The 25,003-nt window shown below is 41.8% G+C and overlaps 2 protein-coding genes across 5 annotated transcripts; both read left to right on the top strand.

Moving 5' to 3' along the window:
• Positions 1-109: 109 nt before the first annotated feature.
• On the top strand, positions 110-9,595 carry slc51a (solute carrier family 51 member A). Of its 3 annotated transcripts, XM_030397968.1 has the most exons (9): positions 159-414; positions 2,482-2,560; positions 3,998-4,149; positions 4,265-4,338; positions 4,616-4,774; positions 6,746-6,857; positions 8,590-8,736; positions 8,954-9,059; positions 9,248-9,595. In XM_030397968.1, exons 3-9 carry the CDS (start codon positions 4,042-4,044, stop codon positions 9,400-9,402), a joined length of 861 nt encoding a protein of 286 aa, XP_030253828.1. In that variant the 5' UTR covers positions 159-414; positions 2,482-2,560; positions 3,998-4,041; the 3' UTR covers positions 9,403-9,595. The 3 variants fall into 3 exon arrangements, with proteins under 3 accessions (XP_030253826.1, XP_030253828.1, XP_030253827.1); XM_030397966.1 differs by lacking the exon at positions 2,482-2,560 and having other exon boundaries at positions 110-414; XM_030397967.1 differs by lacking the exons at positions 159-414; positions 2,482-2,560 and adding an exon at positions 2,643-2,685.
• Positions 9,596-13,725: 4,130 nt separating this feature from the next.
• On the top strand, positions 13,726-24,960 carry pdk3a (pyruvate dehydrogenase kinase, isozyme 3a). Of its 2 annotated transcripts, XM_030397965.1 has the most exons (12): positions 13,726-14,142; positions 16,744-16,885; positions 17,007-17,078; positions 17,556-17,740; positions 17,836-17,925; positions 18,786-18,863; positions 18,999-19,075; positions 19,188-19,289; positions 19,397-19,504; positions 19,665-19,778; positions 22,406-22,526; positions 24,352-24,960. In XM_030397965.1, exons 1-12 carry the CDS (start codon positions 14,040-14,042, stop codon positions 24,366-24,368), a joined length of 1,209 nt encoding a protein of 402 aa, XP_030253825.1. In that variant the 5' UTR covers positions 13,726-14,039; the 3' UTR covers positions 24,369-24,960. The 2 variants fall into 2 exon arrangements, with proteins under 2 accessions (XP_030253825.1, XP_030253824.1); XM_030397964.1 differs by having other exon boundaries at positions 22,406-24,957.
• The last annotated feature ends 43 nt before the right edge of the window (positions 24,961-25,003 follow it).

The raw sequence follows: 25,003 nt of genomic DNA, 5'->3' as shown, positions 1-25,003 counted from the left end.
AAGGAAAGGCAAGAAAAAAGAAAAACTCCTATCCGTTATCCTTCTCCCTTTCAAACTGCCCACGTTTTGACGTCAATTACCCGGGATGTGGTGATTTTTGCAGACGACTCATTGTCCTGTGACATCGGGAAAGAGGGGCGGGACCCAGAGATCGCAACAAGTGTTTCGGGGTGCAGATATCTCCTCTGCGGAAAGTCTGAAGACGTGCTTTGGATCGCTGGAGAGGAGAGTGAGGACTTTCTGTTTTACGCACCGAGCGTCTCTCTGCGGATGGAAGCAGCCACAGGCTCTGACATTTAACTGGAACTAGAGACAATAACCGCCCGACAGCAGCCAGCATGAATAATGAATCCAACCCAACTATGCACCCGAGCTGTATGGAGAAACCCCCTCTCGCCATGGACATCATCCTCAGTGAGTAGACCGGCTTTGGCACCACGGATCCACATCCCCCTGCGTGCGATCACACTTTTTCTGTTTTACTGGGTTGATGTGGCGATGTGGGTGAGGATGGTGTGTGTGTCCCCCCCCCCCTTCAGCAGTATCTCGGTCCCTGGGATGAAGTGATAGAAGAGGGAGGCTCATTCTCAAGAGTTTTTGCAGGGCACTTGGAGGTGCACCGTGTAGTTTTGGGAGAGACATGCGCTTTAGAAGAGAAAGTTATCCAGTGACTGCTTTAGCTGAATTAAAGCAGCGACAGCTTCCAGTAACCAGCTGGTTTAAAGGGGCACTACGTAGCTTTGTGGAAGACATTTTGTTTAGAGGAGGAAAATCTTCATTGGCTGTTTTTTTTGTTTGTTTTTTTTTAATGCCTAAACAAACTAAATAAACAAACTGTCTTTGTTTTCATGACTGATTAAACTGGGGGGGGGGGAACTGGCCTTGAAGGACAACACAGTTTCACCTGGTTTTACCTCATTTATATGTGGCGGACCCTGCCACATTTCTAGCTTCAAACAGCATTCTGGGGAGCATATTTTCCTCAGAGAACAGCTTGTTTATTCACCTATGGAATAAAATGAATATGTCTGAGTTTGTATTAGTAATCGAAAAGTTTCTGTGTTTAAAAGTTATTCAAACTGCCCCTTTAAGGTCCCCTGATGTATCAAGGTTATCCTCCGTTTAAACTGCCAAATGGATATAAGGCCGCTTGTTCAGGCAGAGCCCAGAGCTCAGGTTTAGACTTTTCAACAAGTTAAATCCATTAATCCATTTCACCAGGGTGGTAATGTTATTATAGTAATTTACTATTTAGGCTGACTCCTGAAGGATTACACATTTCACGTCTCAAAACACTTCGAGGGGTCGACATCCGCAGCATTGCCGAGAAAATCCACTTAAATAGGCTGGAGAGAAGGCATATTTCTAGGACTTGAAACCTAATGTGGTATCAGCACTGTATGTATCGTAATGAATAGTTCGAATGAAAGTACAGCAAAAAAAAAAAAAAACAAGGTTACAATTAATACTTCTTGATAATGGAGAGGAAATGCAAATCCAGATGTTGATATTCACAATATTAATGTTCTCAGAGGAAAATAAGGTCCCCAGAACACTGTGTGAAGCTAGAAAGGTGGCAGGGTCCGCCACATATAGACAAAGTAAGTCAGTATGAACTTGTGCTGTCTGTTCATTCAGTTTATTCCGTCATGTAAACAAAGAGTTTGTTTATTTAGCTGGTTTTGGCATTAATAAAATCAACCATTGAAGATCTTTCTCTTCTGATTAAAATGTCTTCCCCAAAACTACATGGTGCATAAAGCTGCATAGATTATGTTGTTATTTATACATTTATTTATTTGTTATTCATGTTATCGGTGCTTTTATCATTTTTAACAATTTTTTAACAGTTTATCATTAACAGTTTCCCTCTTGAGTCGCTCTAGAATTAGTTTTTTAAATGATTTATTTCTTTAGGATTCGATCTTAGTTGTTGTTTTGATTGTAATACGTTTTGAGAGTATTTTCCTCCATTTTATATACTCATGATAGATCGCTCAGGGTATACTGTATATCATCTATCACAGATGTGTTGTAGTAGTGTATATGTTTAAGAATAGTGTGACTCTGTGTGGCTCTGACAAATACATTTTCAGCTGTTAAATGTTCCAGTTATCACACATCTTGGTCACAGTTCTTTAAAAAAAAAAAACAAAAAAAAAACCCCACAACAAATGTAAAACGCAATTAAATTGGCCCTCACTCGTAAAACCTTAAAGGTCTACAGGCACGATCTGCATCGGTTTTGTCGGTCTCCACTGCACATGTGTCGCTCCTTAGCTGTCGGGTGGTTATGAGCAGAACTAACACACCGCAGAAGGACAGAAGGAGTTTGAGTAGAGGAAGTAAACATCATTAAATGGGATTGTTTGTGTGTGTTTTTGCGCACCAGAGAATAAATGACTCAGGATTACGTGCAACATGCTGTAACAATTCACTTGGATTTTTCCTCCCACTTTGTGTTTCATTGTGATCGGATAGCTGCAGCTTTGTCATCGTCACCTCTCTCCGTCTTTGATTGAAACATCTGCTAGAGGAATTCACTCCACTCACTGACCAGGTGCGTCTGCTGATGAATATCTCCGGTTATTCCCGCAACCGGTCCCCCCTCTCAGCTTATCTCTTTCACTGTGCACAGCCCAACCCTCAGGGAATCGATGGACGCTCCATCTGTTTGTTTTCCAGGTTAAAAAAAGAATTGAACTGTTTTTCTTTGTTCGCTGTGTTGCTGTTTTCACTTTCATCGCCTCTTAATGAGAGGAGAATATCTGTTGAGTCTGTGTACGTCAAAGAAACACAATCAAGGCGCTCAACAGAAATGAATGAAGGTCTGAGTTGGTCATTAAATGCATCAGTATTTTGTTAACCCCCATAAAATATGGATCTCCAATTTTTGGTTAAGTGAGTGGAAAAAAATGGTATTTGTTTAACCTTCTGTTATCATTAGCTTTAATGAATGAAGTTCACATTTTTAGAGCTACTTTTTCACTTTAAATGAGTCTTCCGTAGCTTATATTGTTCACAATGAGCCCACATTTTGCTGTGACACTTGCGTGCAAATGTAGCTTTAGCAGCATGACTCAGAGGATGACAATGTTAGTTTGCTCTCTGGTTCACACTGAAATCTGTAAGTAATAACAGATGTTTGAATAAAGAATCATAATGTCACTTTTGCGTTTCACATTCACTAAAAAAAAAAAAAAAATCTATCAAAATGATGATAATGATTATTTTTGGCTGCGATTCGTACCAAACAAGCGTGCTCGCTCACCTCTGGAGACTGGCCCTGGGTATCTCTGTAGCACCACAGCGCTTCAATTATAAAATTATAATGGCATGTGGCATGGGTGCAATTTCGAAATGACTTGACAATTGATGGATGGGTTGGGAAAGAGTTTTGCTCCCAGAAGACGAAGAACATTTGGCACTTTGAGTGAAATGTGGCAAAAACTGGAACAAACAAACAAAAAACTATTGGATGGATGGTACGCACATTCGTGTCCCCCTGGAGATGAATTTTCATCTGGTGCCATCTTCTTTTAAAACACTTCAGTTTGTTTCATACTTAATGACCAAATGTCAAAAGTAATGGCATCCCCATCAGTGTCCAGAAAATGTTACCATGTTAAACTTAGATGGTAAATATGGTAAACGGAACCCACCCACCAAAATAAAAGCTTAACATTGTACATTTCTACAAACCGCTCCACTGTTATATTTAACGTTTCTTTAGTTTTCTGGTTGATCTGGTTAGGTTGAGGCACAAAAGCCAGTTGGTTAGTGCTAGTGTTCGGGGCCGGTGTTAAAAATGTATTTAAAAGCTTTAGGGAATTCTCTAACAACATAAATGCGAGATAGTTTTCCTCTGAATTTCGCAAATTAAAGATCCCATCGGGGTTCAGCTTCTGGAGAACATCCTGGGTGGGTGGGGGTCCAGGATCGCAGCTCAAATTTGAGTACGGCTAATTTGTTGTAATTTCCCCTCCTCTCCCTCCAGAGTTGGACATCTTTGGCATCATCCTGTACTCTGCGCTCACCTTCATGGCGGCAGTGTCCATGCTGGTCTATTTGGAGGAGTGTGTCTACATCTACAAGCATGTGCCTAACAATAAGAAGAGTGTGATCATCTGGGTGAATGGGGCCGCGCCGGTAAGATAAACACTGCGGAAATTCTATCCAGAAATCACCTGTCTCATGTGAAAATGCACAGTTGCCGGTCAGGTATCTTTTCTAATTTTTCCCTTTTTCTCCTTCTGTTTTTCAGGTGATTGCCACCATGTCGTGTCTGGGGATGTGGATCCCCAGAGCCACCATGTTTACCGACATGACCTCTGCCTGGTGGGTCTCTCTCTTTCTCTGCCTCTCTTTTTCTCACCTTTCATCGCTTGCTGCGCTGTGTGTTTTGTTACCCACAGAGGCCCCGCAGTAAAAAAAACGCGGAAGGGGAAACTTGAACTTAACAACATACCGAGAGTTTTATAGAAAACAGTGATGCTTGGTGTGTAATATGCGTGGGACTCCCTAAACTCTGAAATCCTCACACCCCTCTCCTCTCCCTCCTAAACTCATTCCTTATTCCCAAATAGCCATCTCTTCTCCTCTTATCTCCCTGTAGCTACTTTGCCGTCGTGGTGTTCAAGTTCCTGATCCTGATGGTGGAGGAGGTGGGTGGCGATGAGGCCTTCCTGAGGCGCGCAGGGAAACATAAACTGAAGATCAGCACCGGGCCGTGCTGCTGCTGCTGCCTCTGCCTGCCGTTTGTCGCAATCACACGGTAAACGCTCCAGTCTGTGGTTATAATAATCATTACCACCAGCTTTATTCACGAACATGACTCATCCCTAACGACGCCACGGGTGCGAATAGCTTCTGAGGAACACTGGGTTATTATCCGTGGCAGGAAGAGTATTTTCATCACATCATTAGGCCTCAAGAGATGTGGTATCAACTGTACACTCAGAAATGTAAATATTGATATACGAACATATCTTTGTTGCTGGCTGTACATAATTAACCTTTGATTTTTGCTCATGTTTTTGGTTTTGATTTAAACTGAATGGAAATCAGGCACCATGAGAACAGTGGTTGCAATCAGAACTTATCTTATCTTAGCAAATAAACTGTTAAAAGGGAAAATGGCTTGCCTAGAATCAACTTACTGTCATTTTTAGCCTCTGTTTTGTTTAAAAGATTGAACGAATGAGTTATAACACGTTAGCTTTACAGATGCTGGCTGATTTTGCTACTTTTGGACCCAGGGAAGATGAGCTATGTCCGCCCGCTCCCTGTTGTTATGCTAAGCTAACACAGACATGTCTTGATGCTAACGTTCTCATTAACCGGCATCTAAACATAAAGTTGAAACTGTCTCTATTTGAAGGAGTCTATGAACAGAGAGAGCATTTTGATTGGGTTTCAGTGCCCCGACATGGGCTATGTTGTTTTGCGCTATTCCTTTTTACTTGAATCTGTGCAACAAAGGCAGCAAGTGCAAGGTTAGCATAAGACAATTTAGCCACAACACTAGATTTATTGGAAATACACCAGGTTGAAATAAACCAGAATGATCATTTAATTTCAGCTAGCAGCTGGTTAGCTTAGCTTAGCACAAAGACTAGGAAAAACAGCTTGCGTGGCTCTGGCGAAGTGTTGTTTTTTCCCCTTTAGCACTGTTTTTTCTACAAATTGAGGAAAGTCTAGCTGTTACACCCTACAGCTTCCAGTCCTTATGCTAAGCTAAGCGAAACAGTTGCAGCATATTTACTAAATGAAGGTAAAAAAGTGTATTTGCCAAAGTTATTGAGGTGGAAACTGAAACATCCTGCAATGCTAATGATGTACGATGGCTATACGACCATGTGTTGTTTCAGGGGTCAGGCGAGAGTGCGGCAGTCTTTCATGTAGTTTTTGGCTTGTTGAAGATTGCATAACCTCAGAAATCTTCTCTGCCAATGGTGTTGGCTGATTGCAGGTTGAACCCACTCCTGGCCATTCAACTCTTTCAAGGCATGCGTGTGTACCGTGACACAACAAATCCCATCATGCCCCTTACCTGCTGACTACAGACTGGCTGCATTTTTCGCTGTGTGTCAGAGTTGATTGCGCAGTTGAAATTGAGTCTCCACACACAGTTGTGTTTCTGCCATGTACTATTTGTCGCGCGTTTCTGTCTGTTGTGGGTACAGTCTGTTTTTTGTGATGCAAATTAATCTGCATGCAGGATTCATGCAACAGCCAACAGATGTGCATATTTATATGGCTATGCACTGCTTGAGATTCATTAACTGAGTACAAATACGATCCCTTTAAGCAAACCTTCCTGCTGCATACAAAAATGATGATGAACGCCAAGCCAAATTGGGCTCAGCCTGTTTTTCTTTGATGCAGGGCCCAGTTTCCCATCAACAGCTTAGTTTCAGGATCATTTGTGCTCCTTTGGAAAACACTTCTGTTGATAAGAAATATGGAAATGTCTAATGCACCTCAGAGGGATTGTAAATGTTGTTGTTGCACATTTAAGAACTTTCCAATATTAACATGCCTGAAGCCCATACAGTTGGCCCAAGGCCTGTCTCAATTGTCCAAAACATCCTGCAGGTAATAATCAAGGTCCCGTTAAGGGAATTGGGGAATTCAACAATAGACTTTTAACCGTTTACATGATAATTTTAGAAGCTAAAACCATTTTCTGTCATCACCGGCAACACTACAGTCTCTACAATAATTTCCTCTGTTCCAACTCCAGGCGCACTCTCTTCCTGCTTAAACTTGGCTCCTTCCAGTTCGCAGTCCTGAAGATTGTCTTCACCATCCTTTCCATTGTTCTCTATACCAACGGGACTTTTGACCTGAGTGATGTGAGTTCATAATGCTTCGTGGCAATTGCCTCTGTTGATGTCTCCCTTGTCACTGTTTGTGCCAGTTATTTTCCAAGACTTTTACTGTTAAATGAGTCATAAAGTTTTTTGAGTGTCACTACAGACCAGAATGCCAATGTTAGCTTTTGTTTGCTTGCAATTGTAGAAATTAGAAAGTTAGAAATTAACATAACTGTACCACTTTGTCTCTCGAGAACTTGATAATAACGGTGCTTAATTATCACGATCGAATAATGTGTAACTTTTGTTAGACTAGGGAGTAAATCATCAGGATACTGTTGGCCTGTGATTCGTCAATGCTGAATGAATCTTTCATGAATGATTTTCAAATCAGAGTTACTCTAAACATGACTCCATATGAAATCACATCAGTAAGAGTCATGTGACATCATTTCAGACCTATGCATTTGATCCTCTCTCTGGAAACACACTACCAACTTGAAATACAGTACCATTTTTATTAGCCATGTTAGTTGTCAGTCAGTTGCCATGAAATTTTTTTTTCTTTAATATTTTTTTTTGGCCTTTTTTATGGCGTTATTGATAGAACAGCTGAAGATATGACAGGAAACAGGGAGAGAGAGAGGGGGAGTGACACGCAGCAAAGGGACCCAGGCCGAGAGACGAACCCAGGTCCGCTGCAGAGCCTCGGCACGCGCGCGCTACCAACTGAGCTAAACGGTGCCCCAGTTCCCATGAAATTTAAGACGGAATTTAATGCTCCTCAAACAATGTACCCTTATTACTTTGGTGATCTCTTAACTTTTCGTTCCACCACCTGGACAAAGTAAACACGGTCCAATACTGTGGTTTAAGGCCAAATACTATACCAGTCAGCCTTAGCTGTGCTTTGTGTCCAGTGCTAATTAGCAACAGCTGCTAAGAATTGGCATGTCAGCATTGTCAGTAGGCGAATGTTGGCATCCTAACATCAGCATATAGCCCAAACTTGTAGTCAGATCAAAACACGTCCATGTTGCTACATGACTCAACATGTAACACATTACTGGCACAACATGAATACAGTTTTCTTCCTCTCGTCATTACAGTGTGTACCAACCAGCCATATCTCCTTTTTGTATTGAGTGCTAATTATCAAATATTAGCTTAGCATGGTAAACGTAGATAGTGAGCATGTTACAGCAAATATTTCAGCTGCTAAAAATCGACATGTCAGCGTTGTCATTGGGAGAATGTTTGCATGCTGATGTTAGCATTTAGCTGAAGCTGGTTGTCAGTTTCCAAAGACGTTCATGTTGCCACTTGACTCAACAGTGAACAGTTTCCTGGCACGGCCTCACTTCACGACAACAAACATAAATCTCTTTCTTTTGGTTCTGGAGCAACATTTTCTTCATGGCACGCTTCACCGTATTTTTCTTCAGCATCCGCAAAAATTGAAGAAAAACTGTTATTCCACACCATAGCTTGTAAATGTGACAGTATAGCTTCATATTTACATGAGAATGTAAATGCATGGACCTGAAAGAAAATAGGTTGCCCCTCTCCACTGGAGGAAATGTGATAAAGTGCTGTCTAGGGTGGCCTAGGTAAATAATAAGTACTTGATGTAAAAATGCTATAAAAAAGAGGGTAATCAATAGTGATAAATTAAATGAGTGAAGTGTCTTTCGTTCTCTCAGAATTATTCTTTCTCATTGCCTTTGCTAACTTCCTGACTCTACTATATGTTTGTGTGACCATGTTTCAGTTGAGCATTTACGGAGCCGCCATATGGATCAACCCGTTTGTGGGCATCTTGACTATCATAGCCCTGTGGCCTGTAGCCATCATGTTCATGCACCTGAGGGTCACCCTGCGCTCAATCAAGATCATCCCCAAGTATGCCATGTACCAGGTAGGAGAACAGGAGGAGCTTTAAACACACACGAGATGGACACTTGCACACAAACCGCTGTTTACACACCATGCGCTTAACTCTATATGGCTGGCTGTCAGTAAACACATACTTCTAATAAAATGGCAGGTTGTATGGTCGTCAAGTTTTTTACAGGATTTTCCAGCATTCTCTTTGTCAGGTTAATCAGTGTGTGTGTGTGTATGTGTGTGTGTAGTTGGTGCTGGTCCTGAGCCAGCTACAAACAGCTATCATCAACATCTTGGCTTTGAACGGAACCATCGCCTGCTCCCCGCCCTTCTCTGCCCCTGCCAGAGGATACAGTGAGTCGTCATACAGCTGATATATATACAGCTATATATATATATACATATATATATTTATATTTATATGATAAATCAATACATCCTTCTATTTATTCAGTCAGAAACCCAGAAATGAAAAGGTCTGCTTCGATTCCATCGCTCAGCTTCTTGAACAGTCAACCTTTTTTACCTTCTGTCTCTTCCAGTGATGAGTCAGCAGCTTTTGATCCTGGAGATGTTCATCATCACCCTGGTAACACGTCTGCTGTATCGGCGACAGTATGATCCATTACCCCAGGAAGAAGAATCCGACAACACAAGCCTAAAGCAGGCTGTCCTATCTGAATCTGAATCCCCATGAGAACTGAGTGTATGTGTGTGTGTGTTTGTGTGTGTGTGTTTGTGTGTGTGTGTGTGTGTGTGTGTTTGTGTGTGTGTGTGTAAGAGAGAGAGAGAGAATGTGTCATTTGTACTTCCTGCATGTATTTGATTAAGAGATTATATATATATATATATATATATATATATGAACATGAATAAATATGTGAATTATATATGTATCTTGTGTGTTCATTGCAGGTCGCAGATTTTGCAAACTCTCCAAAACTGTTTGATTGACAGGACAATTTTCGCAGTATAGCGACAGTATTCCGGGTCACCTGCCGTTCATCCCATACTTGTTAACATGATATACACTATATTGCCAAAAGTATTCACTCACCCATCCAAATACTTGAAATCAGGTGTTCCAATCACTTTCATGGCCACAGCTGTATAAAAGCAAGCATCTAGGCATGCAGACTGTTGCTACAAACATCTGTGAAAGAATGGGTCGCTGTCAGGAGCTCCGTGGATTGCAGTGTGGTACTGTGATGCCACCTGTGCAATAAGTCCAGTCATGAAATTTCTTCGCTCCTAAATATTCCACAGTCAACTGTCAGTGGTATTATAACAAAGTGGATGCGATTGGGAACGGGGGCAACTCAGCCACAAAGTGGTCGGCCATGTAAAATGATGGAGTGGGGTCAGTGGATGCTGAGACGCATAGTGCACAGACGTCGCCAACTTTCTGCAGAGTCAATCACTACAGACCTCCAAACTTCATAGGCCCTCAGATTAGCTCAAGAACAGTGCGTAGAGAGCTTCATGGAATGGGTTTCCATGGCTGAGCAGCTGCATCCAAGCCATACATCAGCAAGTGCAAAGCAAAGCGTTGGATGCAGTGGTGTAAAGCACGCCGCCACTGGACTCTAGAGCAGTGGAGACACATTCTCTGGAGTGACGACTCGCGCTTCTCCATCTGGCAATCTGATGGATGAGTCTGGGTTTGGCGGTTGCCAGGAGAACGGTACTTGTCTGACTGCATTGTGCCAAGTGTAAAGTTTGATGGAGGTGGGATTATGGTGTGGGGTTGTTTTTTAGGAGCTGGGCTTGGCCCTTTAGTTCCAGTGAAAGGAACTCTGAATGCTTAAGCATACCAAGAGATGTTGGACAATTCCATGCTCCCAACTTTGTGGGAACAGTTTTGGGACGGCCCCCTTCTGTTCCAACATGACTGTGCACCAGTGCACAAAGCATGGTCCATGAAGACATGGATGAGAGAGTTTGGTGTGGATGAACTTGACTGGCCTGCACAGAGTCCTGACCTCAACCCGATAGAACACCTTTGGGATGAATTAGAGCGGAGGCTGAGAGCCAGGCCTTCCCGTCCAACATCAGTGTGTGACCTCACAAATGCGCTTCTGGAGGAATGGTCAAAAATTCCCACAAACACACTCCTAAACCTTGTGGAAAGCCGATGTCATAGCACACCCTATGGATTAAGAATGGGATGTCACTTAAGTTCATATGTGAGTCAAGGCAGGTGAGCGAATACTTTTGGCAATATAGTGTAACTCGGAAATACCTTCAGGCGATTTCTTTAAATGGGCGCTAATGTCCACTTGCCCTGAAGGATTTGAATGGTCAAAGGTCAAGATCACCCTGACCTTAAAAAAACATGTTTATAGCCACATGTCTAGAATTTAAACACCAGTTATGACAAGAATTCACACAAATGTCTAATAGTGTAAAATGATGATGTGATGACGTTTTATATCCAACTTCAGTATGACATCATAATGTTCTTCAAAAGCACTTTAACTCAGGAGCAGAGGGGGAGATTGTGACTTAGGAAAAGTATCTTAGGAAACTGTGGTGATTGTGGTGATCTTCTGTGCTGCCGGGTTGAACATGTGTGTTATGAATCCACGTTTTAGAATTTGTCGATTCTTTGTGTTCTATCAGAATCAGCTTTATTGGACAAGCATGTAAACACATAAAAGTTATTTGTTATACACAATTTGGCTATGTTTTGTTTCTCTCAATGGACCAAACAGTAGTCCATTATTGGTTTTTGCTGATATCCATCTTCAGGTGATTGTTGTCCTTGGTGTTCCTCTTTGAAAATAGTTTCTAAGTGAAGTCAGTGTGCTTCTCTCCATCAATTATTTACTTGAATCATACAGTTCGCCCAAAAATACACTTATTGTACCAAAGAATGTCTTTAAAGTCTTCACTGCATGAGTCTTCTGAGTATTGACAGACAACTGCAACATGATGCCATGTATTTTGCTAAGGGTAAACAGAGAAGGTTTTTGGTGAAAATTTAGTTAAATGTTCACTTGTTGATTTACAAGGAGCTGCTCGATGCAAACAAAAATAAACCTCATTTGATCATTAATTTGTTTTTAAAAACATAATTTTCCATACACGTTGAAGCATATGTCTAACTTTGCTCTTAGGAATCAGTTGAGGAACCAAATGACCTCCTTTTTCCTTTTTGAATGTACACTTACATATATATGCACAGTTAAACAAGACATAACAGGACCCCAAATGTGAAGTGGCACCTTAAATATATCTGCTGTCTTTTTGTGAGGCATTATTGCACAATTTATTGATAAACTATGTTTTCTGTTTTCTGTCTGTTTGCCTACCGTCAGTCACTGTTACCGTGTGACCAATGTAAGCATTGTAAACATCCTCACATGGAATTTTAAACATGACTTTTTGTGGCGTCATTTGCCGCTAGATGGCAGTAGAAACCTAAATCTGGTAGAGAAGAGCTTCAGTGTGGAGCCTTGTCATCCTCTTGTTATTACTGGAACAGGTAGTGGTCATAACAATATGACCTCCAGTCCAAAAATACTCACATTAAACTACAAACATCCCAGACATTACATGTTTTTACATGTTTATCTATCTATCTGACTGCGTAAGAATGTAACAGTCCACTGTGTGTATCACAGTGAAGAGGCCGCAGATAAACAAGCTAAGCGATGGTGATTGACACTCTCCCGTCCAATCGGGTTGTCGCTGTTTCTCACTTCCTAGTTTTAAGCCAATCACCGAGGTGCATCAACAAGCTTGAGCCAAGTGCGGTTGAGTCGAGACTTTCGAATGTACGTGCTGCCCGAGCTCGTCAAGGCCTGCCGAGCAAGCCGGAAGTGACCTTCAAAGTAAAATAGTTTTTTAAAAGACTCGTGCAGAAAAATGACCGCCTGTCAGTGTTTTACCATTGTATTATTGTAGTACTAATACATTCATGTTGAATTAACATTTACTGTTAGAGTTGGGGTTGATTTTAATTATAATGAATAATGTTAGGTAGATGAATACATTTAACATACAAAACATATGATGAATTTATAACATTGATGCAGTTATGTAATGTGATGTTATATTATGTTATGTTATGTTATGGTTTGAGTTCATCATATATTTTTGCGAAATTATCCAGTATAATACAGGTTGCTTAATAAATCAGTTATAAGCCACTTAAACTAACAACTGGAGGTGCCAGGTTGTGAAAAATGTCTCAAGTCTGCAGTTGTAAGTGTTAGTAAGTAATTTAGAAAGTGTCATGGCTCAGCAACAGTTACTCATTTCACAAGTCAATGGCAAAAATAAGTCTTATGCAAGTCTCAAGATGAATTAACATTGACAAAAGCTCCTTGTACTATTCCATGAATAGCTGCAGGTATCAATGTTAATAAATTGACTCTAATCTGCAGTCCTTTTCCAGGAGGTCAGAGGTAAGCGGTCTTTTCTGGATGATCTAAAAATGATTACTCTTTTCACAGGATACAGTTATTTTGCATTTAGCAGGAACACATTGCTGCAAAGCAGAATTGTTTAGTCTTGGACCTTATGTTGAATTTTATAGCATTTCTTAACAAATTTAAATCATATTTCAATGGTAAATGAAATACAAGAGAGCACACAACATTATTTACTATTTACTTTATTATTGTAATTGTTTAAAGCTTACACCCACACAATCCAACTTATTATTTTTTGTTATCAAGTATGTAGCATGTATGTTTTATATTTTCAAGCTTAAATTTTTTTTTTTTACTATGACGTTTATCCCTTTTTTTATTACTGTATTGTCATTTCTGGCATGGATAATACGCCTGAATTGAGTAAATTAAAGTGAGGAGAGAAAAAAGACAAAGTGGAGTGTTATGTGGTTAAACTAGCAAGATACAGATTTCAAAAACATAGCCACCAAAATGGATTATAATTCATGTGTAAACAAGTGGTAGATTGGTAATTTACGTCAATAAATCCACAATAAACTATCTATAAATGGCAGGCTTTTTTTATTATGAAAAAACAAACCGGAAGTAACCTGCCGGAAGTCGGCTAGCTTGACAGTATTAGCTGCCCTGAATGTCTGAACAATGTAGACCCAGGAAGCCTTCTTGGGAGCATAGTGTTTGTATCTATCATGTAACCTTATGGACATTTATTTACCAGTTCGCTTCGTGTCCACCGGAGGCCCGCGGGCTGGAAGAAATGTGGACGCCGACGAGAGAAGAGGACAGTGAGTGTGGCCAGTGTCAACATTACCGGGGATGAATCGCTCGTGTTTTTATTGAATCTCATTCTCACGTTCAGACCACGGGCATCACCGTTCAACTTTTTTTTTTTTTTTTTTTTTTTCTTTTCAAAATGAGGATCTTCACGTGTCTGCTGAAAAACGCCAACCCCAAAATCGAGTATTACTCCAGGTTTTCGCCTTCCCCGCTCTCCATTAAGCAGTTTTTGGATTTCGGTAAGTAGCACTGCCTGGACTGTCATCCTGGAAAAGAGAGGGGGGGTGACTTGCTGATAAGGAAGAGCAGGCCTTGTGTATTGTCACTTGAGTCGCTGTATCTGTCGATTTGAAGTGCAACATGCACGCTCTGGGGTTGTTATTAATAGTAGAAGCCCTCCTCGAGCTGCCATGAAACGTTAGACTTTGTGATGGTCAGATGTGGCATTTAATTTGGCTGTTTACCTCTCAGTAACCCACCCCCACAACAGCACAAACAGCCCCCCATGCAGTGCTGATGGCTCTGCGTGACAGCTCTCTGTTGCAGGTCTGTTTACTATTTGAACGTGTGTGACAAACAAACCCTTCTCCATTCATGCAGGTGCCGTGTCCTTACTCAGACTGGCACAACAGCACGTATGCAGTGGAGGATGCAGCTCTAGTTACACACAGTTTCTGTAGCTGCTCTGCAAAAAAAAGGTTTAGATCATAATTTCCAGGTTCATTTCAGTCCTCTGGGAGCGTGGAAGTGTCCACCACTGTGCTGCACACCGACATGAGACTTGAGACGTGTGAGGATGACAGTGCCGGAAGCCACACTCGAGGCTTTTCTTAATCCATCTCTGATTAAACAGTCATCTCTCTTACGCAATGTGTTCTCACAGCTGTGGATCTGACGGGGAGAGCGTGAACGTGCGGCACTTGTTTGCATTGAGAAACGCAGCCGGGGATGTTGTCCTTGTCACAGCAGCACCGGGGCAAACCCACGTCGGTGTGTGTTTGTGCAATGGGGAACAAGTGAGACATCATCGCCGCAGAGAGTGTGTGTGTGTGTGTGTGTGTGTGTTGCTCCAGAGCTGAGTCAGTATCTGGTGTTTTTTTCACTACCCCATTTTTTTAATGAGCCCTCCATTAGTTTTGATGAGTCAGGGGAAGCAGAGATGATGGGACGTTTCCTTTCACTCTGCTGCAACACATCTCTTTGCTCAGCACGAGTTGGACAAACACTTTGACCATCGCTCCCGTTTTTATAGCTGGAAAAACTTGAAAGCAGCAGATTTCCTCCTCGGGTTTTCTCTGCTGAGGGTTAATAGGTCTCATATGCTTCCAAGTCGGTCCTCACATGCACTCATTAGAGAGACCGGGCTGCTTGCACGCTGTCTAGATGAAATTTTGGTCCAGTCAGGGCTCTTAAAATGCAAAGTCATTGTCAAGGAAGACATTTGACATTGCACCACTCACACCACTGCCATTCAGTTTTTCCTGTTTAGATCTGAAACATAAATCCCCCCTAACCTTTCCGTGACTCCCCCCTACCCCTCTCTGCCGGGTAACAATATTTATGATTTCCTTGTATGGTTCAGGCTAATGTAGGCGAGCAGTTCCAGCCAGTTTGTCAGAGCTGACGGTATCATATTAAAGGTTGAAAAGTGAAACTCCAGCTCCTAGTAAGATACTCAGGTTTTTAACTGTGGCTTGTATGTTTGCCGCCTCTACCACTCACTCTTTTAACATTTTGAAATCAGATTTTTTTTTGCTAAATCTTGCCAATGGCTTAACATGAAGCGTATTCAGGAGTGTTTTATGGTTGATAACGGTTACATTTTGGCATTATTCCATCGGTTTCTTACCTGGAAGATGCACTTCGGCCTTTACATGTCAACAAGAATACAAAAGACGCTTTGTGCAAGGCGGATTTCGCCATGTGCCAAAACGAATCATGGTTCGAGGTGATTGAGCTGTCATTGCGCAACGCGAAGTTCAATAGCGAAGCTCAGGCCAGGACTGCAACAAGCAATTATTGTCGATTACTCTGGTGATTATTTTCTCAATAAATCGTTTGGTTGTTTGGTCTGTAGAATGTCGGAACATTGTGTAAAATGTTCATAGGCATTTCCCAAGATGACGTTCCCTCACTTGTCTTGTTTTGTCCACAACTCAAGGGTATTTAGTTTATTGTCATAGAGGAGTAAATAAATCAGAAACATTTCCAGTTTAAGAAGCTGGAATCAGATAAATTTGTCTTTTTTTTCCCCTTAAAAGAAACAAATCAATTAGTCATTGCAGCTCTATACCTAGTGGTGGAATGTAACTAAGTACATAACCATAAGATTAACGCTAATGTATACCCTTGACACGTCTATTTATGTATACACATAAGTACATACACTGATGAGGTACTTGTTTTTTACTTGAGTATTTCCATTTTCCGCTACTTTATACTTCCACCCCACTACAGTTTGGAGGCAAATACGTATATTACTTTTTACTCCACTACATTTAATGACTTACTCTTTTACTAAAGTATGACTCTGTCCAACACTGGGATTATGTGACATCACTGCTCCATGGAAGCTTCAGAAAAAGCTTCTAAATCAACCTGGGAAGCTGATGTCTGGAACACAAACCTATAGTCTGTTAAGTTTTACTCCAATGAACACAAAGGACGTGTGGGAAACTTTCGAAATTTGCCTTCCTTTTACCAAAGCAATAATTAAACACGATATCTTTACTTTGACCCGAGTATGACTTTTCAGGTGCTGACTAATACCACACGCTCCAGATATACCAGTCCCTTTCATTTTTGCAACTTGTTCAGACGTCGCTCATTTTTCCACACAGGCCGGGAGAATGCGTGCGAGAAAACATCCTACATGTTCCTGCGCAAGGAGCTCCCTGTGCGGTTGGCCAACACCATGAGGGAGGTCAACCTGCTCCCTGATAACCTGCTGAGCCAGCCCTCCGTCAGACTGGTGCAGAAATGGTGAGACTCTTCCTCGGGAAATTAAGTTTTTATTACTGACAGGTGATAAGGTTTATGGTCGCGGGGGTTGTTAAGAGGAGCATGTAAAAACTGCCTTTTGACCTCTGGTTTGCTTCACCAGGTACATGCAGAGCTTCGTGGAGCTGCTGGATTATGAGAACAGAAAGCCGGAGGATGCTCACACTCTGAACGAGTGAGTGAACATTGTCTCAGTTGCTCATTCATGATAGCGAGTGCTATACATGTGCAGGAAGTACAGCTCTGTCAGGCACCCAGCTGTTCTATACTGGATTTATGTCTTTATGTCTAGAGTCCCTCCTCCATTGCAGCTAATCCCCTTAATACACAATGATCTCTGCTGACTGTACAGGTAACGGTGCGTATTTATGCGATAACAATGCCCGTGTGATAAACAGAGACAGGAATTCAGATAAGGGCGTCAGTTTAGAGGGCACATTTCCAAGAATTGTTCGGTTCACTGGAAATGAAAGAAAAGTGATATCAACCTTGGTTCATGACTAAGACATTTTACTAGCCTTCAAAGGGGGGCAAAGACAAATCAAGTGGATCAAAGAAATGACTGTTGATCATTTGCGCTCTTCTGTTTAATCGATGGAAATATATGTGTACATGATCAGCGTGTTAATAGGTGTTTTTATTTCATTTTCAGTTTCCTGGAGCTCTTGATCGAGATCCGCAACCGTCACAACGACGTGGTTCCCACCATGGCTCAGGGAGTCATCGAGTACAAGGAGAAGTTTGGCTTCGACCCCTTTATCAGCAGCAACATCCAGTATTTCCTCGACCGCTTCTACACCAACCGCATTTCTTTCCGCATGCTCATCAACCAGCACAGTGAGTCCCACAAGCCTTTGTTGTCTTTTTGGATAACAGGCATACTGTCTATCTGTCTCTGCAGCTGACTTTGATTCCCACGTCTTTCTGTGCAGCTCTCCTGTTCGGCAACGACACCAACCCTGCCCATCCCAAACACATAGGCAGCATTGATCCCACCTGTAGTGTGGCCGAGGTCGTCAGCGGTGAGTTAAAGAAAGGTTTTTGCTCAGCTGCTCATATTTGCAAAGTTCACCGTGAATGAAAATCCATCGATGATCTAATCACCCACATGGCAATAGAAAGTCTGGTTAAGTTTCGTAGTCCACAAAAGATTTCTGGAGCTTCAAAGATAGACAGCTTTGTAGCATTCTCCTGAAGGACTGAAGTAGATGGGAACTTGACTGAAAACTAAAAAAGCAACCCATAAAACCTCTTAAAATGGCTCCATGTAGTTTGACTGGTGTAATCGTAGACTTCGGAAGCCAAGAGAGCTCAAATTGATTTAAAAATAGTTATTCAAACCCTAATTGCACGATCAAGCTCATTCACCCACTTCAGACAGAGTTTGTGCTTTTAACTTAGCAGCTACAATGAAAATGTTGGCTTTGAAAATTGTGTAAAAAAACAATTTTGGATCTTTGGACTTCTGGAGACTCGGACCAGAAGAGCTGTAGGAAGCCATTTTATTACATTCTTTGGGTTCATCTACTTCAATTCTTTTGGAGAATGCTGCAACGTTGTTCAGCTGTGAAGCTCCAGAGGGGTTTTGTGGACCAAAAAAGACTTCACCTGATTTTCTATCTGCATGGGGGGGGCGAGGAAATTAAAATTTTTGGCTGAACAGATCTTTTCAGGGAAACAGAGTTTTATCACAAACCAAACACAGCCGAGTTTACATAATGATACTTCTTGAAAAATTCCAGAAATCCAAAGCTGCACTCTTAGTGACCCAACCGAGGAACAGAGAGCTACATTAGCGCCCTGTAAAAAGAATCCAAATATAAACAAATCACATATTCCGCTTGTTCTGCCCTGATTCATGCTGTTTTGCCTCTTCTGTCAGATGCCTATGACACCGCCAAGATGCTGTGTGAGAAGTACTACTTGGCTGCTCCTGAGCTGAAAATTGAAGAGTTCAACAGTAAGATTATTGTTTCCATTCATGTATTTGAGTGTTTCCAAATTTAGGACTGTGATTACAACATTCGCCATCTCATTAACTTCTCAAGAACCAGTCTGGGTGTGTTAATGATCACTTCACATTCTTGTCTTCCAGTGAAGGCCCCTAAAAAGCCCATCCAGGCGGTGTATGTGCCCTCTCATCTGTTCCACATGCTGTTTGAGCTCTTTAAGGTAAGCGGCATCAGTATTTTGATGCTCTTTTAGATGTTATTAAATTATGTGACTATATTTCTACAAGGACTTGGGGAGGCACTGAGTTAATTAACTCTGTGTGTGTTTGTAGAACTCGATGCGAGCTACAGTGGAGCTTCACGAGAACAGTACAGAGGAGTTACCACCAGTAAAGGCAAAAGTCACGCTGGGTAAAGAGGATCTCTCCATAAAGGTATATTAGACACACATATCAGCACACACCAAATCATGGGGTAAATATTTGTCTTTTTCTTTTTTAATTAGAACTCTGTGTTTGCCTCTGTGTTTGCCTCCCGTCAGATCAGTGACAGAGGAGGAGGAGTTCCTCTGAGGAAGATAGACCGTCTGTTTAACTACATGTACTCCACTGCCCCAACACCAAGCCTGGAGCCAGGAGCTGTCCCACTGGTACACACACACACACACACACACACACACACACACACATATTAAATCAAATTAGCATTGACTCTGGTGACCATTGCAAACCTTCCATAGCCCACAGATTTGTTATATACAGCATGACATCTTGGGAATTAAATTCAGCCGTTCTCCCTCCCCCATCCAGGCCGGTTTTGGCTACGGTTTGCCGATTTCTAGGCTCTATGCCCGATACTTCCAGGGGGATCTGAAACTCTACTCCATGGAGGGCGTGGGCACAGATGCAGTAATATATCTGAAGGTAAAGTGAGCTGGTCAGATGTGAAGCATGTTGTAATATTTTTGGCGGGTTTTTTGTCACTCAAGACACGATAATCAGAGTTGGAATAGTTTGACATTTTGGGAAATGTGCTTGTTAACCAAGAGTTGGATGAGAAGAATAATACCTCTCACATCTGTCTGTGAACTTTGACACCAGAGCCAGTTTGCCTAACTTGGCATATCTCTCTGTTAAAGGGATATTCCGGTGTAAGTTTAATCCATGGTCTAACACACTGTAAACTGTGTTAGACTCCCTCTCGAGAGATCAAGTTAGCAGACCGCTAATTTACGGAGTTTTTTCAACCTCGACCGCACGACAACAATACACTGCAGTAAATGGATCCAAATATAAACCGCCACCAAAAAGCCACAAATAATGCTCAGAACAGCACCAAACTTCAGCAACAGTACAAATGGGGTCTCAGCACATAGTCCGGGGCATTAAAACTCTGCTAGCTTAGCTGGATTTCTACTGAAAAGCTGACTAAATTTACCACTCTTCTGCAGCAGCTTCCTGTTGACGGGAAGTTCCGACGACTCGATTACCGAGTGCAGTAGAGTTCCGTGGCTCATGGATGAAAATGTATGATTATGACTCCATGGAAAAGCAATCAAAGTTCATATGTGTCTTACCTGCCAGTTTATAACAGTTATTATCGAGAGCGGTCAGGGAAAAGAACGGAATTGAGCATTTCTAACCGCACTCGGTAATCGTCGCGTCGGGACTTCCCCGACCCGGAAGCTGATGGAGGAGAGTTGAAATCTGTTTTTAGCTTCACAATAGAAATCCAGCTAAGCTAGCGGAGGTTAGATGCCTCAGACTATGTGCTGAGACCCTATTTGTACTGTTGCTGAAGTTTGGTGCTGTTCTGAGCATTATTTATGGCTTTTTGGTGGCGGTTTATATTTGGATCCATTTACTGCAGTGTTTTGTTTTCGTGCGGTCGTTTCTGAGGTTGATAAAACTCTGTAAATTAGCGGTCTGCTAACTTGATCTATTGAGAGGGAGTCTAACACTGTTTCACGGTGATTTAGACCATGGACTAAAGTGAAACTCTCGCCAAAAAGCAACCAAGGCTTTATTTGGGATTGAATATGAGTCAAGCCTTCGTGTGAAAGCATAATTACGACGAAAGAGGCACTTTTAAGATTTACCGTAGTTTCGGTTTTGGGCACGTTAATTTTGAACGGGAATGCTAGGGGCAGGACATGCTAGCATCAAAATCGCTATTTTTAGAACACTAAAAAGGCTCGAGCGTCACCAGGGTCTCTACTCATGAACAAGAGCATTGAGAACATTGTTTGTGTACACAGAGTTTATGAAAAAGGTTTTTGAACTAATCACGTTAGCTGCTGCAGCTCCAGCGCGTCACCGTCATGGCAGACAAAAAGTGTTGATCCCCGAGTGCGACCTGACAGGCAGGAGAGTAATGGTGAACCGCTCCTCAAGCGTGCCTGTCAGGGCGCACACATGCTACGAGCAAAGTTTCATGTTGTGTCGAGCCCTCTTAGTGTTCTTAAAATAGTGATTTTGATGCTAGCATATCCTGCCCCATGCACTCCCGTTCAAAATTAACGTGCCCAAAACCGAAACTACGGTAAATCTTAAAAGTGCCTCTTTCGTCGTAATTATGCTTTTACGCGAAGGTTTGACTCATATTCCATCCCAAATAAAGCCTTGGTTGCTTTTTGGCGAGAGTTTCGCTTTAAACTTACACCGGAATATCCCTTTAAGTGTGATGTTAGTGCTACAAGACTTTAGCTTAGCTTAGCATAAAGAGTGGAAGCAGCTAGCTACCCTCCATACTGTGACTGTCTGTTAATGGTGATGCTAGAGCTAGAACATTTTAGCATAGCTTAGCATTAAGAGGGGAAGCAGGGTGCGGCAGCTAGCCAACCTCCCTCATCTGTCTGTTAAGTGTGATGCTACAATTAGAATAGTTTAGCTTAGGCTAGCTTTAAGACTGGAAACAAGGGAAGGCAGCTATCCTACCTCTCTTATATGTCTACTAATTTTGATGCTACGGTTTGGAGACTTATGCTTAGCTTAGCATAACGACTGGTAGCAGGGGGGCAGTTAGCCTACCGCCCCTATCTGTCTATTAAGTATGATGCCAGTGCTAGAATACTTTAGCTTAGCTTAGCATAAAGACTGGAAGCAGGGGGAAGCAGCTAACATACCGTTATTATCTGTCTATTCAATATGATGCTACTACTTTGAGACCTTAGCTTAGCATAAAGACTGGGACCAAGTGGACGCAAGCAGCTAGCCTACCTCTCTTATCCGTCAGTAAAGTATGATATTAGAGCTTGAATACTTTAACAAACTACTTTAACTGGAAATGAGGGGAAGCAGCAGGCCAACCTCCCATATCTATCTGTTTAGTAGCCTATGATACAAGAGTCGAAAGATGCTTAGCTTAGCTTAGCTTATCTTAGCTTAGAGAAAAGACTGAAAGTAGGGGGGAGCAGAGCATTATTATGTTATAAACCTACATGTGCACATATTTTATAGTGAATATAAATTGACTAATTTGTCTCTGAATCTGAGCGTCTGCTATGTTTAAATAAATTGCTCTTGTTTTTTGTTCCTCCTTGGGTTTGAAGGCCCTGTCCAGTGAGTCCTTTGAGCGCCTACCTGTCTTCAACAAGTCAGCATGGCGTCATTACAAGACCAGCCCCGAGGCAGACGACTGGAGCAACCCCAGCAAAGAGCCACGCGATGCCAGCAAGTCCAAATACAAAGCCAACAGATAACTCTGCCTGACCACGCTAGCCCAGCCCTCCGCTGGAAGCACTCTGCCCTCGAGCATGTACGATGAAATGTTGCCCTTGGGTAAACGCTTGGTTTAGGATCAGACTTGCTTTTACATTCCAGTGGTTAAAGCTTTTGGAAAAGACATGACCTTGAATTGTGTCTGTACCCAATGGCAATGACATTCATCAGCGTAGCTTTCATTGTTGTGGCATTACCAGTGGCTCTCCCAATACGGAGTTTCAAATGAACCTCTTCCAAATTATAGTCATTTAGTGAATTGAATCTTTCCTCATGTTGACTTAATTTCCTCTTCCATCTGGCCATCATTTTAAGATAAATTCACTGCATCATGTTAACTCTCCCTCTGTCTCATGCACTGCTCTGCCTGATTCGCCTGTGCTGACTGGGCCACCGCTCTCCCTGCACTGCTGATTGAGTGTCTTTCTCACAGTCACTGAAGGCTTGTCTTCTGTTTTCAACCTCTCGAACACAAGCAGAGTTGGAGGGGGGGGGGTTGAGTTTCAGTGCAATTGGGAAGAGGAGGAGGTTTCATTTCCTTCCTCTGGGAGACACTTTTTACTGAACGCACAAATAGGCCAGTGTGTCACTGGCATAGTAAAGACTTGTTTTGGACTCTGTTCTGGGAACATAGAAGTGAGGCTAGCGCGTAGATGGGACAAAATGATAACCCCTTTGTAAAAAATCATAGGAAGAGTACACCTTATTTTTAAAGATCTAGACGTCAGGATTTTTATTTTATTTCAGAGAGCGAGAAAGCCTTACTATGGAGATGTATAGCATATTTTATGTTTTAAGAAATCTGCCTTGAAGGCTCTACTGGAACTTAAAGTTCATTTACAATGGGTTAGAAATGATGATGTTTTTTCGGAGTATTTTGTTTATATTGACTGATCGTCCACCTACAGGCAATACTGACCCTCATCCGACATTTCTGCTTAATAGCCAGCTCTGCACCCAGATTTAACAACTATTAAAGGACCAAAGGAGCGTCTGTAGGATGCTTATGAAATGCTACCATGCCAGCTCCATCTGTCATGTAGCTTCAACCACACCAGCATGATGTATTTGATGAACCCTCAAACGGAGAGAAATGGACCTGCCACGTCTGGGGACCCATGAGGATTCTTAAAGTGGGAACACATCATCACCTCATCCTGTAAACATGCTCACAGCTTGGACCCCCTAACAATGCTTCAGCTGGTCAGCCTTGTGTCTCCCTTGTGGTGTTACTAATCCTTGCAGCTCTCTGAGCAAGTTTGAACAAAGAGTGTGTTTTTTAAAAATGTGCTTTCGTTTTTATCACATGTGCAAAAGACAGGATTAGAAAATGCAGCTTAAATGACTGACGGGTTTTAATTTATTTCATCCGAAACAAAGATGCAACTAAAAGCTACTTTTTCCAGACTTTTGCACTGTTTTCTTCCATTTTTCATCACTAATAGCTAGGTACTGAAATATTACTTCGAACCAATCCCATTTTTCTCACATGAATCATATTCAGGAACTTTTGTTAGTGCACTTTACAAAACCTAAAGGTAGATTTTTACTTGAAATAATATTTTTATGCAGTAATCTCAGACCCTCTTTCAAGAATTTCTTGTCATTATAAATTTAATAATACAAGATTATTTATGATCAGGTCATCACTTTAGTTCTCAAAAATGTCATCATAGCAGTGAAGCTTTAGGAGCTACGGGAAAAAGACCAAACCGGGGACCAGATGATGAAGGAATTTCAAAACTCTGAAGTGACATCCTTTTCTCATCTCCTTTAGCATCACCACTGATGTGAAGACAGTAGATGAAGAGCTCAGAGAGGAAAGCTCCCTCATCTGTAAGATTTCATCACTGCCAATGTCCTTGTCTCAGTGACAAACCTGCTGTAAAGACAACAGTCGTCTTCATTTACAGGCCTCACTTCACCACCATTAATGTGTGCAAGTAAGCCGCGATCACGCTTCAAAGACAATGGCTGAAAAAAGTTCACGCCTTCGTCAAAGTTTCGGCCCCTGTTGTGGGATTTAGAGGCCAGAGGATCTTTCATCTTTAGCACTAACCGACCTTCTCTGTTAAACACTGTTTCTGTACCGATGGTATTTATAAAATATGATGAAATATTGTGTACATAGCTATTAATAATGTGTTCCCTGCCAGTGTGGAATAATCGCTGTTTTCCATCCTACTGTACCTCCAGGCTTTAACAAATGTATTTGTGTGCATGACCTCCTCACTGAGGAGGTGGTCACGCAGAGATATGCAAATAATGCAACATGGACCGAAAACCAAAAAAAGGTGATCAGTGAGCAGTCTGAGGATGTCATCCAGCATGAGATCAACTCCCACTGTCGAACCTGACAATAAATAATAATTGCTGTTGTGTGCGACCCGTCTGTGATTTGACCCTTTTTTCCCGTTAATCGGTAAGAA

This window comes from Sparus aurata, chromosome 19 (genome assembly GCF_900880675.1).
Source record: "Sparus aurata chromosome 19, fSpaAur1.1, whole genome shotgun sequence".
NCBI lineage: Eukaryota > Metazoa > Chordata > Actinopteri > Spariformes > Sparidae > Sparus > Sparus aurata.
Note: the sequence above shows the minus strand (reverse complement) of the source record. Positions and strands in the feature narration are given on the sequence as shown.

What these genes read in the sequence shown, in the direction of transcription:
- slc51a (XM_030397966.1), top strand. Translation starts at nt 339, where the DNA reads ATGAATAATGAATCCAACCCAACTATGCACCCGAGCTGTATGGAGAAA. An exon ending in GGGTGAATGGGGCCGCGCCG is followed by an intron (nt 4,150 to 4,264) that starts GTAAGATAAACA and finishes TCTGTTTTTCAG; the next exon opens with GTGATTGCCACCATGTCGTG. An exon ending in CCGTTTGTCGCAATCACACG is followed by an intron (nt 4,775 to 6,745) that starts GTAAACGCTCCA and finishes TTCCAACTCCAG; the next exon opens with GCGCACTCTCTTCCTGCTTA.
- pdk3a (XM_030397964.1), top strand. Translation starts at nt 14,040, where the DNA reads ATGAGGATCTTCACGTGTCTGCTGAAAAACGCCAACCCCAAAATCGAG. An exon ending in GTCAGACTGGTGCAGAAATG is followed by an intron (nt 16,886 to 17,006) that starts GTGAGACTCTTC and finishes TTGCTTCACCAG; the next exon opens with GTACATGCAGAGCTTCGTGG. An exon ending in CATGCTCATCAACCAGCACA is followed by an intron (nt 17,741 to 17,835) that starts GTGAGTCCCACA and finishes CTTTCTGTGCAG; the next exon opens with CTCTCCTGTTCGGCAACGAC.